Source organism: Biomphalaria glabrata, chromosome 14 (genome assembly GCF_947242115.1).
Source record: "Biomphalaria glabrata chromosome 14, xgBioGlab47.1, whole genome shotgun sequence".
NCBI lineage: Eukaryota > Metazoa > Mollusca > Gastropoda > Planorbidae > Biomphalaria > Biomphalaria glabrata.
The window spans coordinates 5,317,878-5,335,358 of NC_074724.1; the positions used below are offsets into that span (position 1 = coordinate 5,317,878).

The 17,481-nt window shown below is 34.8% G+C and overlaps 1 protein-coding gene across 5 annotated transcripts in view; it reads left to right on the forward strand.

Moving 5' to 3' along the window:
• LOC106055257 (monocarboxylate transporter 2-like) overlaps nt 1-17,481 on the forward strand; it is a 58,548-nt gene that overhangs the window by 28,514 nt on the left and 12,553 nt on the right. For 4 of the 5 annotated variants that reach the window (XM_056009477.1, XM_056009476.1, XM_056009479.1 and 1 more), the window contains 7 exons: nt 10,989-11,199; nt 12,175-12,330; nt 14,504-14,564; nt 14,661-14,804; nt 15,352-15,551; nt 16,094-16,209; nt 17,195-17,386. In XM_056009477.1, the coding sequence (XP_055865452.1) occupies nt 11,008-11,199; nt 12,175-12,330; nt 14,504-14,564; nt 14,661-14,804; nt 15,352-15,551; nt 16,094-16,209; nt 17,195-17,386 (1,061 nt within the window). In that variant the 5' untranslated portion in view covers nt 10,989-11,007. The remainder of the gene's footprint in view (nt 1-10,988; nt 11,200-12,174; nt 12,331-14,503; nt 14,565-14,660; nt 14,805-15,351; nt 15,552-16,093; nt 16,210-17,194; nt 17,387-17,481) is intronic. The other variant, XM_056009480.1, reaches the window with a different exon arrangement.

The following is a 17,481-nucleotide window of genomic DNA, read 5'->3' on the forward strand; positions in this document are numbered from 1 at the left end:
CCCAGCCAATGTTTAGCTACTAGTGCGTACCACCATTACACCGTGTGACCTCGCTCTATCATAGAATTGTGTCATAGTAGGGCGCTCGTGCTGTCATTGTGCTCGCTTCTCAAGTGTGCAAGTGTGCTTCCCTTTATGCACTCATCCCGCCCTCTCTACACGCTTCGTGTTGTGAATCTAAATAGTGCCGTTTTAAGCCATGAAGGCGCCCAAGATTTATTTAGTTTTATAGATTTATAAACATGGATGAGTCAGGGATTATGTGTCAAAATATAGTGTGTTTCTCTACAAAGCTTAAAAACAAAAATTATCTCCGCAAGTTATTATGTTTAAAAAATCACAAGAACGCGTGAATACAAACACACAATACAAAGAGAGATGAAGGTAGAGAAAGAGACGGAGTGAGATGAAGAGAGGGGGAAACAGAAAGAGAGATGAAGGTAGAGAAAGAGACGGAGCGAGATGAAGAGAGGAGGAAACAGAAAGAGAGATGAAGGTAGAGAAAGAGACGGAGCGAGATGAAGAGAGGGGGAAACAGAAAGAGAGATGAAGGTAGAGAAAGAGACGGAGCGAGATGAAGAGAGGGGGAAACAGAAAGAGAGATGAAGGTAGAGAAAGAGACGGAGCGAGATGAAGAGAGGGGGAAACAGAAAGAGAGATGAAGGTAGAGAAAGAGACGGAGCGAGATGAAGAGAGGGGGAAACAGAAAGAGAGATGAAGGTAGAGAAAGAGAAAGAGACGGAGCGAGATGAAGAGAGGGGGAAACAGAAAGAGAGAAATGAAAATAAAGAGCAACAAAAATAAAGATGTCGAGAGAGAACGAGAGAGAGAGAGAGAGAAATGAGAAATTAAAGTTGTTCTAAAGTAAGCACAATTTTTATATTAATTGGAAATCTTTAAAAACCCATTAGCAGTAATGTCTAAAAACTGGCCCCAAATGTCAATGTCACACAGAAAATAACAACAACAGACAATTGTAACTGGGTATTTATTTGTTCTCTCATTTAGAAACCCAACTCCTTGTTGTACATATTATCGATTGTTTAACTCTAGACATAGCTCTAATAAAAAAACAAAACAACAAAAAACTATTTTATTGTTATCACTTGTTGACATGTTTTTATTATCTTTCAACATTATAAATTGTTAGAGCCACAGACTTATTTATATTTTAATCATCGAGATGTATCTCTGTATCTTTCCATGTCTGTCTGTTGTTGCTTTGATTTGTAAAGTTGTTTTTTTGTAATCGTTGTTGGTTTGTTTTTTACTGGAATAATTTTTTGTTTTCAAGTTATAATGAAGACAAAGCAGACTACTTTTCAGATAAGTCAAACGGTTATCACTTTCTGTGGCCAATTGCTAGAGATGTGTCATGTGACTCAGCTTCACTAAACATCGCTTTACAATATGTAACATTGAGAGCATTTATTGAACAACCAATACAGCAAAGTATTCCGACTATAAATAAATCTAGACAGAACAAAGGGGAAAAAAATGGTGCAGCAAATTATTAGGAGTTTCCTCACAAAAAGGAGGGGGGGGGGGATTGAAGCGGGAAAAAAAGGTGTGTGGGGGGGTATATCCCTTACGACTAAACCAGGTGTAGCTTTCTTAAATGTGTTGGGTTTTTTTAACCGAAAGTGCAGCAGACATTTGTAAATGTGTTGTCATCTGTACTTTGAACTTTGTCTTTGTTGATCTCAATCCGTCAGAAATGTGGGTGTGTTGTGTTCATTGACGTGTGTGTGTCGATATACGGGGGTGGGTGATTTTTTCCCGCTGCACTTCTCGTGACCTACATTACGAACATCTGACAGTGAGTCAGATTTTTTTTTCTTATGTGTGGTTGAATCTGGGTCAAACTGAGTGCACCGTGACTTTCACAGAAAACTGGGATCTATTGTTATCTGTGTCTCTAGTTACTTGTCCCATAAGTCATATCTACTTAGAGACTTAGGAGTCTTTATACTTGTTGCAATAATATCCTGAACTTCGTTTATATTTCTATTCTTAATATGTAAATTTGACATAGTTTTGTTTGTTTGAGATGTTCATTATTGAAGATTAATACATCCTAGCTAACCTGTCACAGGGACGGATGGCGGTGGGCAGGTTACAAAACGTAAACGACAGTCCAGAGCGCATACCTGGGCAGCCATACATAATCAGCTCATTTTTCTCATCTATTTATTCTTCTCTTTTCTCCTCTTCCTCTTTTTCTCTCACTCTTTTTCTCTCTCTCCTCTTTTGTTCTTTCTTTCCCATTCTGTTTCTCTCCCTTGATTCTCTTCTGTACATACAGACTGCGCCTGTTAGTTCGTCGTTCTGTTGACAATAACGATTGCTTGCCCTATCTCGCTCGGTCTCTTTCTGTATCTGTCTGACTCTTTCTTTCTCCCATCTCTCTCTCTCTCTCTCTCTCTTTCAATCTCTCCATTGGCATTTCTCCCTAAGCACTCTGGCCGGCTATCCCATGTCTGACATTGTGACAGGCTACTGTAGGGTTAAAAGCCCGCCCCCGACACATAACTGGGCACAAATCCTACTAGTTATCGGATTTGTTCGACACTCAAACGGATGAAGAGAATCTGGACTTGTTATCCTTTGGCTACTCTATAAACAGGACGAACACAAAACAAGCTGTCCATCTCACTCACACTTCTATTCACACACAGACAAAATAAACGCACCCACACACACCCATATAGCTCAGGCACATTGACACTTTACTCATTGAAATTTATAAATGAAAATGCACAAATAGAAACGAAAAACGAGAAATGAAGGAAAAAAAAGACGACGGAATTTAAAAGTATGAAAGACAAAGAAATGAAGAACAAACATGTTTATCGTATTTGCAAAATGTATGCTGCCTCTTCTGGGCAGAGTTACTTAACTCACAAAAAGTGTGGAGACTTTTTTTTTAGCGACCCTCGAAAAAGGGAAAAGGGGTTTGAGTTGTCTGCGTGTCCGTTCGTCTGTCCGTTTGTCACGTTAAGATCTCAAAAACAGATGTAATTGACTATTTGTCTTGTGTAAGCTATTGGATGTTTATATATATATATATATATATATATAATTAAATATGTAAAAAGTTCTTTTAGTCATAACAAATAATAATTTCAAAGTTATGCTTATAAAGCTTATATAGTATTTAGAAGAAAAAGCGAAACAGCTGCAAGGCTAATATAATAAGTTGGTATTTTTTAATGCATGAAGTTTTCATACTTCTCAAAATTAATTTTGCAATACCTCTATTGAAGTCGCACATTCGTACTAGGTTTTAGCTTTTGCCCATTCCGAATTTTCTATTCATATCTTCATAGAACCTGGGTGGAACCTGGACACGGATCTCGAAAACGGCTCTAAAAATTTTCCTAGAAATTAGACACTTGATTTATAACGTTGGGAAAAGATTAAGTAGCACGTTGGCCTCACTCGGAAAACTTTAGTTTGACCATTACAACTCTTCAATGTTTTTTGTTTTTTTTTAAGAATTTAAATTTGGCTAGAGGACTAAAAATATGTATGTTGAATGTCTTCGGATATTTCCGCATTGAAGATTTTAATAAATTAATGTTCGGGAATATATCGCGCGCTAAAATGGAATTGAGCTTCTGAAACTTCGCGATTCAATAGGTTGACATTTCCAGATAGCTCCTTATCTTTGGCCTGATATGGCCCATTATGTTTCCACGTGGAATGTGTATCTTTTCAAACCTTCCAACGTCGGCTACCCTTTATTTGTTCTACCTCTGGCTCTATCTATAAGCTTGAGAACTTGCTATCTTATGAAGATAATACTAATAACAGCGTACTAGGACGGTTGTGGATAAAGATGACGGTGGTCAAATTAGGGTATTCGTGTTGTCAGCCTTAATGGTCCAGTAACCAAAGGCTAGCCCTGCCGTGACCTTTGGCCCTGCGGACCTAACAAATACTGGTACATTGAATACATATATATTTTTAACGCACACGTCAGTATGCCTACTTACATACATACATGCTTTAGAGACCGAGGTATGAACGAGGTAAACCTTACTATGACCACAATATTTTGCACCAACTAGTATTGACAAAGCCTTAACACTAGTTAACATTCGTGGGCAAACGATTATTTTGTTATAGTGTCATAAGTTGATTTGTAAGGTACACTGTAGAATGTGTACATTTATCTTATGTTTTTTTTAGAGTTTGATCGATTTTTTTTTGGGGGGGGGGGGGGGGGGCTGGTACCAAATGTGACATTTCGAGGTCAATCAGAGAACAAATTGACATTGACAAACAACAGATCGCTATTCTAATACATATCAAGGCAAATAAGCCGTAAGAAAAGTGTGTTGAAACTTTATCATATAGTATTAACATTGAGGTACGTACTGTCTTGTGCTCCAATCAAATGCATTGTTTAAAACTAGGGATTCTTTAAGAAATGATAAAGTATTAGTAGGCTAAATGGCGACTATTTATTAGTACTATTATTCAATTATCAATCATGGCAAAATCTTATCTTATAATATAATACAGACGTTACTTCAAAAAAAGAAGATGATTACGAGATTTTGTTATCCAAGAAATAAGCCTTGTTTAGTTGAGCATTGTCAAGGTCCCTGTTTAGTTGAACTCTGCTCAAGGTCATTTTACAAACTGTAAAAGTCAAGGCCACTAATTGTCAATGCACATTCTATATTCTGTTTGAATTTTTTTTTGTTCCATTTTTTTTCTTTATCTAATCACAAAAATATTTTTTTAGCCTAATGTCAAAAAATCTGAAAAAGGAAAAAAAAACGAAAGAAGGAATTGGGGTGGGGAGGAGGAGGTCTCGGGGAATGATGCAGCAGGCTCTCATGTCTTCTCTCTTCCCGATTGACGTCCTTGTCCTGCTCGGACAAAGCCGGGTCTTAGCTACTTAAACAGCTAATGGACGTTTACGCTGTCCGGCTTAAAGCACGAAAGCATGGCGGCCGATTCAAATCCAACGATTCAAAGTTCCTCAAAAAGCGATCATAAAAATAACCCTTTTTCTTTTCCCTTTTTTTACGGTGTTTGTTTTGTGGACCTGATAATATGAAATAACAATTCTTTTAATTGATTTAGTAAGAATGTAAGCGTTCAATAGTTCTTTGTTACGCCGTACAGCTAGTAGACTCACTGAATTGTTGTTAAATATTATTCTGTGACCAATGCCGAAATTCTTCTTTGACCAAAGTCTGCCTAGGGCTACTCAAAAGATTTTTTTTCCCTCTGTTTCTGATGCATTTCTAAAAGTAGCCGACTTAGTTATTTAACCAAGGGTTTTGTTTATCGCGATAACATTTCACGCCAAAGATATATCTGATTTAGTGATAATAAGAAGAAATGACAAGGCTTTGACCGATAACATGACATGACCTGAAAAGAAAATGATGCATTATTTGTATCTGTCTTATTAGGAAAAGAGTTGTTTTAAAGAATGCTTAAAAAGTATTTATAAAATGTCTACACTGATGTCTTAATTGTTTATAACTAAAATACTTCTTTATTGTATCTGGCACTAAACAAAAGTATAGACCTTAGGTGTTTCCTAAAAAAAAAAGTGTAAGCACATTGAATGCACAATCTGTTTGCTAAATTGGTTAGTTAAGAGACGCCTTGAAATCTCAAAAACTTTTGTTTGGACGAATTCTCTCCCTTGACCTTCTTTTGTGCCCATAAGTTGCCTGGACGAATTCTGAAAGTTAAGTAAAGACCTTGAGATCTTCTGTTTCAGCCGCCCACGGTTAACGAGGGTGCCTTTACTTTCCACAACTATTGTCAGGTATAGAATTTAAGCTGGGTGGACTCAGAGGCGCCCTAAAAATCTTGAAAATAAAAATTCCAGTATTCACCAAGATTCGAACCCAGGACCCCTCCGTTCGCAAACCAAGCACTTTACCACTCAGCCACCGCGCCTCGAACAAAAAACAATACTGACGTCATTTGAAAATGTTGACTTCTGATAGTGTCTGTTTTTCCTTTTTTTTTAAAAAAAAAAATGTCTTATGAATTAGAAAACTAATTCTATTTTTTTTTTTTCGTGGAACACTCCGTAGAGTTTTTATAGAAAGAGCCATTTAAACATGTTAAAGAAGAAAAATTGTAACTAATGAAAATCTTGTATCTGAAAAATAAAATAAAATGTAACACACTTCATCATTGTAATCTTATTTTTTAATTAAATGTTATCTTTGCCACTTTCAAGTGTTTTTGAACTCATTCTGTCACAGTCACTATCTTAAGTATCAAATGTGGGCACAATAGTTGGCAGGCGTAACACATAAGGCGTCATCCAGTTTTAACGTCCACAAATAGCAACTTTAGACGCTCTTTTCTCTCTTCTCACCCCCCCCCCCCCCGTCTCTGTATGCGTCAGCACTATCATTACTACCAACAAACCACCCTTTCTATCCTTTTGAAGAGGTGCAAAAATTATAATTTCATTATATATATATATATATATATATATATATATATATATATATATATATATATATATATATATACTTCGTCCATCGTGGTTCGATGATGACCACATTGTCATCCAGGGGGCTGAGGGCTTTGCACTGGGGTTTTATGCCTCCTCATGTGGCTGGTGAGACCTATGTGAGCCCGGAATGTTCGGCCGCACACTGGGCAGGTTATTCCAGCTGGAGCTAGTGTCGTTTGTCTTGCTTTTCTTTTCTGGCGTTTTTCTTCTGCCAGCGTTGTTCTTGTTTCCTCAACTACATATGTGTTATTATATGTGCCGTATTATATAGGCCTATCGAAATTTTCTATTGTTAATGTATGTAGTCACTGTGCTGGGCATCTTAATGTGCGGAGTAAACTTAGTCTCTGGCTATATCATCGAGAAAGAATGTTTTGATTTCATTTTGACCTAGCTTGTTAAGTATAGGTTACTTTGGTTTAAAATTAAATCGACGAAAAGGAGGATAAAATACTACACATTTAAAAAAAACAACCTTAAAAGTCTTTTAGATATAATACATACTTTTCCAATATACCCGTAAAGGTGTTTTAGATAAAATACCACACACTTTTCCAATAAACCCGTAAATGTGCTTTAGATAAAATACACACACTTATTTTCATTAAACCCATAAAAATATTTATTAGATAAAATACCCCTCACTTCTCCATTAGACTTAGAAAAATACTTCTTAGATAAAAAAAAATACCATCCAGGTTTTCATATATCATCTAACATCATAGCCCGGAGTTTCGATATTTGAAGTTTATAAATATAACTTGTAAGACACACACTTTGCTTGGAGAACACATTGTGTTATTTATGAAACCTTTTCTCGTGTCACGGTTAACATGCGGATATAAAAAAGATAATTTATTGTCAAAATATTAAGCGTTCGTTTTAATATCAGCTTTATTGAGAACATATTTTTAAATGTACAACACAGAGAAAGAGTTGCTATGTTCATTGTAGGCCAACTATTGTCAGTATGTTCATTGTAGGCCAACTATTGTCAGTATGTTCATTGTAGGCCAACTATTGTCAGTATGTTCATTGTAGGCCAACTATTGTCAGTATGTTCATTGTAGGCCAACTATTGTCAGTATGTTCATTGTAGGCCAACTATTGTCAGTATGTTCATTGTAGGCCAACTATTGTCAGTATGTTCATTGTAGGCCAACTATTGTCAGTATGTTCATTGTAGGCCAACTATTGTCAGTATGTTCATTGTAGGCCAACTATTGTCAGTATGTTCATTGTAGGCCAACTATTGTCAGTATGTTCATTGTAGGCCAACTATTGTCAGTATGTTCATTGTAGGCCAACTATTGTCAGTACATAGCCCGGGTGTACAATTATATTAAGCTTCTAAACATTTTAAATTTGTATAATCTATACCTAGAAGACGATCAAGTAGCCTATAACTAAGTAGGCCTACATCTCAAGAATTTCATGCACTATTATTTATTCACCTAAAGAAAATCAAGTCTATCTTTACATGTCTCTGTCTCTGTTATAAAGTAGATCAAACTTATTCACTAAGAGTTTCTAGTCTTTCGCCATAAGAAATAGGTATGGGATTGGAGATTAATACACTATTGTCAAATTAAAGTCTAATATCAAATTAATAAGCATACAATGGCATCAATGCAATATTTGGTTTCTTATACCTGTAAGTGGTCTAAGTAAAGTTTTACCTTTCGAGACTTAGTAGACGAATGGACAAATTTTGTTATGTCCCTTGTTTCTGCGGACAAAAGTTAATTAGGGTGTTGTATCTCCGTAACATTTAATATTCCTATCTTATATATTACAGACGTTACTTCAAAAGAGAGGAAAGTTAGGTCTTACACATTTTATGTGTCAATCTAATTATGAATGTTAATCAGTGACTTTAACTCCGCTAACTCGTTGGTTTTCCTGACTGATTCAGGCAACCCATTTCACGCTCTAGCAGTACTAAGAATAACATTTAGCCTTTATCCCGTCGTTAAGAGCTAGATGAACACGAGGATGCCAATTCGTATAAGATGTAGAGTTACTATGTTAGTTTTAAACCAGACACTTGCACGGCCACAGGAGGACATAAACGAAAAGGAGGGCAAAGCCTTACAAAGGACATAATACTAAACAGATTAACTTTAAAAACTGGGTTTATATTTTATTTAAAATATGTCAATAGATCGAAGGCTTTAAAACTACTAGATGTATATTAAGTGTCATATTTTTGAGACAAAATGACTTTAAGCAGTAGCTTATCATTTGCGTGAGAAACTCTTTGCACGGCAGTTTGTAATTTGTAAGAATAGCCCATCTCACTGAGTCATTAGACTGTCTTTTTCTCTCTTTTGTCCACTGTGCATGAATCAGCGTACACGATCAATCAATATTAACATTAAATTGCAATGCATAAAAAAATAGTCGCATATCGAATTGTCTAATATACTAATAACTGTTACTGAAATCGATTGTCAAAAAAAATGTGTTATTATATTTATGAATAAGTTTATGTGTTTAAACCAGCAGAAATAAAATTAACAACAATTAAGTCGGACATTTTCAGACAATGCGTGCCGGAGGGCACTCAGTTGACCTACACGAAAATAAGAAACAAGTGTCTGCTCACCCCACCATGTTACCGCCCCTGGGAAAAAATAATTGCTGAGTAGATGGTTTAGCTTGTTGCAACGTAAATCCTAATAGTTTTATTGTTTGTATGTGTGTGCGTTGTTTCCTCCAGACTGAGTGTAGGCATATATCTTAAAGTTATCAAGTCACGGCAGAGATATCAGTAGAATGTTGATAACGCACAAAGAGGTGCCCGTATGTTGACCGATAACTGTGACTTGGCTGTACCTGAACAATATGCCAGGTTCTGAATGTTTGAACTCAGAATGGGTATGGCCTCCTGCAATCACGAAGCGACCAAGGATCATCTCAGACTGATGCGTAGAGAAATGCGCGGAGGGCGGCCCGCCTTACAGTCGTGTATTTCTGTCTGGCGTGAATTTTGTTTAAATGTGCGATTTTCATTTGCAAATGACCATATCTAGTCAATAGTATATATATATCAGTCTCTGTCATCTACTTGGTCTTTTATTTTTCTTTCTCTCTCTCATTCTCTCCCTCTATGATACTATGAAAATCTCCATAGTTTAAAAATACGAAATTATATGGAAGGTTGACAATTTTTTGTACTTTTATGTGCTTTATTCTTAAGTGATATCACCTACCTTCTTTGTAAAGTTAATTAAAGCCTAATGGATAAAGGTTTGAACATTATTTATAATAGAAAATTAGGTCTTAGGAAGTATTTAAAATAAAAAGACATGCTTTAAAAATACTCAGCATCTGTTCTTAGCTGGATATCAAGAGAGATGCTGGTCCAATCCTTTACGTTATCCAACCAGCTTTTCTTTGATTGACCCTTTCTTCGTGCTCCTCCACTGTAACCTGATGGATGGCTTTTAACAGTGAGTCATGTCTTACAATAGGACCGAACCAGCACAGATTTTGTCTCTTTACACTATTGAGGAGTTCTCTTCTTAGCCAGCCAGATTGTTGGCTTGTAAAATTACAAACTCATTTGTCTTCTTTTTCCTGGTACCTGACACCCAGCATTTTTCTGCAGCATTTACTCTCCAAGGTTTGAATTCTTCTTTCAGCTTCAGTGTTCAGTGTCCAGCTTTCGCAGTTAAAACTAACGATAGATAGAATGTAAGTAAAAATAGTGCACAATATGATTAAATCAAAGTTTTAGTAACACAATTAGACTCCCTTTTCAAAATTCTTAAGTTACTTATGTAGCGTTAAATAGATTTCTTGATTTTCTTATTGTTCCCTGGTCCTTCAACGAAATGCCAGTCTGAGCCATTGGTTAAAGTGAGTCCATGTACATTCCCAGTACATTCATTTTTTTTTTTTTGCTTTGGATTATACCTTTATGCGTTTTGATAGTTTAAAACAAGAAAACATAAACTAGAACAAATACAAAATAGAGCCGTGAGATTTATAACAAATGAATATTCAAATTTGATTAGAGCAGCACCATTAGTAAAATCACTAACCTTAGAGACACTGCAGGACAGAAGATTAAAAAGTGAAGTAGCAATAATACATAGAACATTGAACCATAATTTACAAATAGAAAAACAAAACCTAATGAAATACTCAGAAAGATGCAAAGATAGAGGCACATTTCTTATTCCATACGCTAGAACAAATTCGTACAAGTGCTCCTTCTTCACTAGTGCCATAAAAGAATGGAATGGGTTGCCTGAATCAGACAGAAAAAACAACAACTTAGTAGAGTTTAAGTCATCGATTAACATGCATGACTAGATTAACACATGAAATCCGTAGGACGTAATTATCTTCTTTTTTTTTTTTTTTTTTTTTTTTTTAAGTAACGTCTGTAGTATATAAGACAAGATTCAATGTCACGCCGATGGTATGTAGTTATGTACAAACTTATCTTTTCATTACCTATTTATTTTAGCGCTTTGTAAGCTGACATCATGACTGCAGAGAACTCCGCAAAGAAAGAAGATGGTGGAGGTGGGGACGAGGAAATCAAGCTGAACGGGCCAGACAAGATGAACTCCACGGATCAGAAGCAGAGACTTCTGGACAAAAAGAAAGAGGCCGCCAAAGATAAAGCCAACGGAGTCAAAGGCCGAAAGAAACGTCGAGGTTCTGAGGACTCACAGGTAAATTTGTGAACTGGACTTCTCAGTTTGGTGATCTTAGTTTTATCTTGTCTTCTTGCTCACATGTTGCTCTGTTTAAGAACGTAGATATTTAGAGCACAGGCTTACCTATTCCATGCCCCCTAGTGCTTTGAAATAGACTGTTAGTTTAATAATGTCATAATGATACCATACACTGTCGAATTAGCTATATTTTATAAAAATAGCAATTATACAGTTATATCGTACTTGACAAACATAATGTAGGCTCAGTGCATTATTATAACGTGACAGAAAACAAGCCTAAAAGGTTAAAGTAATCAAGTAAATTTTGAATAGGTGAGTCTTTATAGTCATCTTTAAGCCGTAAAACATGTGTTCTATCTGAGCTGAATTGTGATTGTAGTTTCAAGCATTCTGTCCCAGTAGAAATAAACCTTTAAGTCGTAGTTTTGGAGCTGATTTTTTAAAGTCATTCTAGGACAAGATGTCATCACTATTATCTCCCTTTGAGAGCCATATGGAAGACCTAATTACGGCCCCTAGTTAAAAAAAAGTAAAGTAACGTTCCCCTCTCAGACCCTGTGATCTATGGGGCAGATCATGTAAAGGTCATCTGTTTCTGTGGCTTACGATTAATGAGGGTGTCATGTGGCCATCACAACGGTCAACCAACTTTACTTTCCCCCAACTAATGTCAGGAACCCATTATAAGACCAGTGTAATAGAATCCTATTACAAATACAGTAGGCTAACTCCCCAGTTGTTAATGGAAACTCTTGGCATGTGAATTCATTTGACAAAAAATACTCTTAACCAATGTAATTTGATTTGTTAACTAAATTAAGGTCATTATAGTATTTTTCTGTAAATGCTTGTAATTAGCTTTTCAAAAAAATTATATTATTTTGTTTTTTTATAAAAATGTTCCTTTGTTTTGCTTTAATGATTTCTTGTGCACTGTCGTATTGTTTTCCCGCCATTTTTTTTTCATAGGTATCTCTAGAGAGTATGGAAGACTACATCCCAACTCCACCAGATGGAGGGTGGGGTTGGGTTATAGTGGCTGCCTCTGTTGTCTGTAATCTTATTGTGGACGGAATCGGATACAGCTTTGGTGTCTTTCTGTCAGAATTTGTAGAGGCTTTCAAGGTAGGTACTGGCGAGTTTATCAATTAGATCATGGAAGTAAGCTACCCCGCTTGTCACCATTTTGAGTTTCATGTTTAGGTTAATTCACACTGCTTTCTATTGTTTTTAACAGTCATTTACACAGGGATTGAGAAAAATGTTTGAAAAAAAAAAAAAAGCTTTTTAAGACATTTAGAACTACTTGGATTTGAAAAACCTATTGGATATATTAATATATAGCTCTGTCAGCCATAGGTAGTTTCTTTGTTGACAAATCTAGAAAATACTAGAGCCCACATATTTATATTTGAAATATGTTTGAGAAAATAAAATAATTTTTTGATGGACTCCAAATTGACATCAACCTTGCAATGGCCAAAGCCAAAGATGATATTAAATTATGTAATAAGATCTACTATTATTTACAACTGTCTTTTATAGTAGAATTTTTAAAAAAATCTTCATTCTACACGATAATAGAAACATGACATTTAAGTTCAACTATTTGAATTGAGATGTCATGACTGTAGGTATATAAAATATACATTCTACATATTTATATCATTTATATTGATTGATTTATATTGATTGTTTAAATAGAAAATAAGTATAATTTTTTTAATGTATGAGGTGTTTTACATATGTTAGCGTGTAAGGATTTGTTATATGTACAATAAACAACTTTATCTTCAGTTTTTTACAAATCTAGAATTAAATTTTCAACAGAAATAAATTGTTTCATTGTCTAGGTTGACATTAGTTGCTCATATATTTTAAAGTCCTTGACGTTCAAGCATTAAAAAATAGTTCAGACCTGGACAAGTCTTGTTATTTAACAGTTTAAAAAAAACAAGCATCTGTAATCAATTATTGAGCAATGCTAATGCTTCTCTCTTGTATTTGTTGTGTTTGCTAATTTGAAGAGCGGCTGCTTGCAGTTAACAATGTGTTGACCAAATTGATTTTTCTCTTGTTATGTTTTGTCTGTTTCCTCGTGAATGTATGTAAACATCCCAATCTGTAACAATAGATGTCTAGACACTGTTCACTTTTTCTTATTCAATGGCACTTAATTAGTTCTTTTTATATTTAGACATAATTATCTTACATCACATAATGGTTGTTACAATTACCAGAATCTAGTAAATATTTCATTCTGATTGATAATGATAATGTAGTATATTTTTGGGTTTCAATTTTTTTCAAGGAAAATAAGTGATCATGCAGATTTCATCATAAAACCAATGACATAAACAAAATTATATTCTTAAATTATTTTTTTATCATCCCTAATCAAATTTATTATCTTTTGTAAGTGTAAAGTATATTTCTAGTTGTTTTTTTTAAATCAATGCCATCCAAAAACTTTATTAAAAGCAGGAAATTTCAAATACCAATGATGACTCACTTAACTACAGATTTTATTTTTGCCCCAAAAAGTAATGCCAAATCTAAGACTAAAGGTTCTCCTTGCATTTAGTAATCTAATGATCATCCATTTAAAGAAGGGAGATATTTTGTAAGTTTCAGTTCATTAATTTAATTAATTAATTAATTAAAGAAGGTAAAAAGTAAAGTACCCCTTTCAGACCTTTCAATCTATGGGATGCCTTGTGGAATGTGTGTTGGGATGTCATTTAGCCGCCTAAATGGTCCAAGGTTTATACCCTGCCTGCTGCCATCCGCTGACATTCTGCAGGAGGTTGGGGCTAGCAAGCAGGCTTCAACTTCAACTCTGAAAGAAATTTGAAACATATAAACAGATATAAACATTTAACAAACATTTTATGTTTTACATTGTTTCGGATGTTCCTTCAGAGTTGAAGATAGTTTACTTCCTAGTCCAAACCTCCCGCAGGACGACGGGGGATGGGAGCGGGCAGGGTTTGAACCCTCGACCGTCGATAAATCCGAACGACAGTCCAGCGCGCAAACCGCACGACCAGGCAGCCATTATGGGAGGCAGATGTTATAAAGCTTTTCTATTTCTATGCCTAACAGCTAGTCATTTGGCCAGCACAATGACAACTACCTTTACTACCCCAATGTACCAATCACTGTTGGGTGGACTCAGGGAAGGCCCTAAATATCCTGAAGTTCAAAATGTCAGAAGCCTAGCACTTTATCATTCAGCCTTTAAGCCTCCATTAATTAAGATTTTTTTTTAATTTATTTTTTGTCTTTTTTTCACCAGGAGAAAAAGAGTACAGTCTCATTGGTTGGGTCTCTGTTATGTGGCACATATTTGTTTGCTGGTAAGTAGATCTAATAAGTGGAATATATCTAATGTCTTCAATTTATTTAATGACTATGTTCAATATATATCTGTACTTACATCTGGTTGAATGCAGGACCTATTGTTAGTGCCATGACCAACAAGTTTGGATGCAGGGCAGTTGTCATCGCTGGAAGTCTGGTGGCCACAGCTGGCTTTATTATGGCCACTTTCTCCAATGGGGTCATTATGCTTATTATTACTTATGGAATAATTGGAGGTCAGTTCATTTTATATTAGGGCCTATGATTGTTTTGTTTATTTCTCTGCAACTTATCTGTCTTCCTTTTGTTTTCTTTCTGTCATTCTCACTCTTTGCCTTTCTTTAACCCTCTCTCTGCTCCATTCTTCTCTCTCTCTGTTTCTTATGTTCTCTACTCTCTTTCTCTTTTCTCTCTTTCTCACACTTTCTCATTTCTTTTTTTACTGACATAATTTTTCTTGAAACCAATAAAAAATTATTGATTTTCCCAATCAGCCCTCTGTGATTTCCAACAAGTATATAAAAAAAAAGATATAGGCTATATATATATATATATATATATATATATATATATACATTTAATAAATGAATGAAAATAAATAGTGAATATTTAGCATTTCTCTCTATCACAACATTAGAAGCAACTGCTTGGATTATTCATTAATTCTATTTACATATTACATTGTCAGATTCTTGCTAATCACTGGGCTAGATTATTTTGTCTGCATCTCATTATAGTCTATTGTGTATATTGTTTTAAAATAGATTGTCTTTGCCCTGTTAGGTTTTGGTCTAGGCATGATCTACCTCCCAGCCATTGTCAGCGTGGGATACTACTTTGAAAAGAAGCGTGCCTTCGCCACAGGTCTAGCTGTAGCAGGCTCAGGCTTGGGGACATTCATCTTTCCCCCTCTCAGTGAGGTCATCCTAAACAGTTTGTCCTGGAGAGGTGGTCTACTGATTATAGCTGGTATTATCTTACATGTAAGTAAGTCCAAGGTGTTTGCCTGGCTTCCACCATTGATAAAAATTGATATAGCAGTTATAGTATTTATTTCAATATAAATTTTTTGGGTTGTACTATTTTTCAATTTGCTGATTTCATTTTTGTTATGATACAATATAAATATCTATAAAAAAAATGTATACATCTTTAGTGCATTAGTTTGAACATATAAATTTCAGTATGAATTTTAAAAGTCTCTTACTTACTTTGAATTATTGTTTGTTTTAAATGTTTAATGTTTATGCTGTTTAAAATTATTATTTCACTTCACACGAGTGTACATAACAGAAAAGTAACAAAATAATTAACTGTTCAAGCCTGCAATTATTAACTTCAACATTTTTGTAAAAAAAAAACTTTTTTTTTGGACTCGATCAGAATCAATATTTTTTCTTTGGTTTAACCTTTTTAACCTTTTTTCAAAAACTATTTTAAATATTTTCTTTATGGAGTATCTAGTTTCAATGCCAATACTTCCAGGTGCTTGAACAGAAAGATAACTCTGCTATTTCTTTACTAGGGCTGTATATGTGGAGCGTTGATGAGGCCACTCAAGGCGAAGAGACCAGCAAAACCCAAAAACAAGCCAAGAGCTAAAAACACATTTGATAGAATCAAAGAGCACTCCAGAACAAGGTTTGTCTCATTTTTACTTTATTTCAATGATTTTCTTTTCAAATGTTTTGCATTTCCCAGCATCCTTGACCTTATTTCACAATGATTAAAAAGGTTCTTGTAAAAAAAATCTTCTGAGAGTATCAGCTATTTTTTTTTTAGACTTTTTATTTAAAAGGTCTTCTTCATTCTTCTGTTCAGTTGAGTTTTCTTTTTATGTGGCTTTCTATTTTTTTAATGTGATTTCTAAGTCAATCCAATATAAGATAATATAATATAGTACAGGAAAATATAGAGAAAACCTTGGCACCTATTTATTCTTTGATTTATTGTCTTTCAATTGAAAACACACTAATGGTATGGGTTATTTTCTACTAATTCATTATTTGTGCATTGTCATAATAGGCATGTGTATAATTTGATTTCTTAATATATTCCTGGGTTTAAATAACTTCTTCTGATTCATCTTGAAAAATTATTATAATTTCATAACTGGCTCATGATTAGCATCGTTTGGAATCATTTCTCTAATGTAAAATAAATTACATTTTATTTCCAATTAGTTACATTAACACAAATTGTTGATTGATCTCTTTCTCCTTTATTTTTGTGTTGGTTTTATTTTTAAAATCTCACTGCAACATCGTTTAACATAATTTACTTAAGGGTTTATATCTTAAGAATATCTTTCCCAACATCCCTATGTAAAGCTTCAACAAAGAGTCTAAACTCTTAAATTCTCTATTTGACTTAAATCAGGCCTCAGTATAACCAAGATAAAATAAAATAAAGATTTTGTGAAAAATGGATAATACCTTAAAAAAATGTTTTTATCAGTTTATTTTCATAAAAGGGCATTTAGTGTTGTTGTTGTTTTTTTTAAAAAAAGGTTACTTTACAGAATTGTTTAGCTGTTTAAAGAGTTACTATGTTCTAAAGTGAGAGGTTCTAGTTAGCGTTCTCTATGTGTTTGCTTACCTTCCACCAAATGATCTACCTGTTGTAGGAGTGTCTCAGAGAGCAGCAGTGCTGTCCACTCTATAGCCGACACTAACTTAATTCTCCAGGGAGTTCTGGAGGCTAAGCTTCACCGGGAGAAAAGACTTCAGGACAACGACTCAGAGCTAGGCTCATTGCCAAGTGTAGCCTTCGTTAAAAGGCAGGACAGCTACCGTGCTGAGGAGAATGGCCGCCCTAGGTCAGAATGACATGAAAGCAAAACATCATTTAGTTGTTCATTTGTTATATCCTCCTAATAATTCCTCACTAGTCTTTATAGCACATTTTTATTCA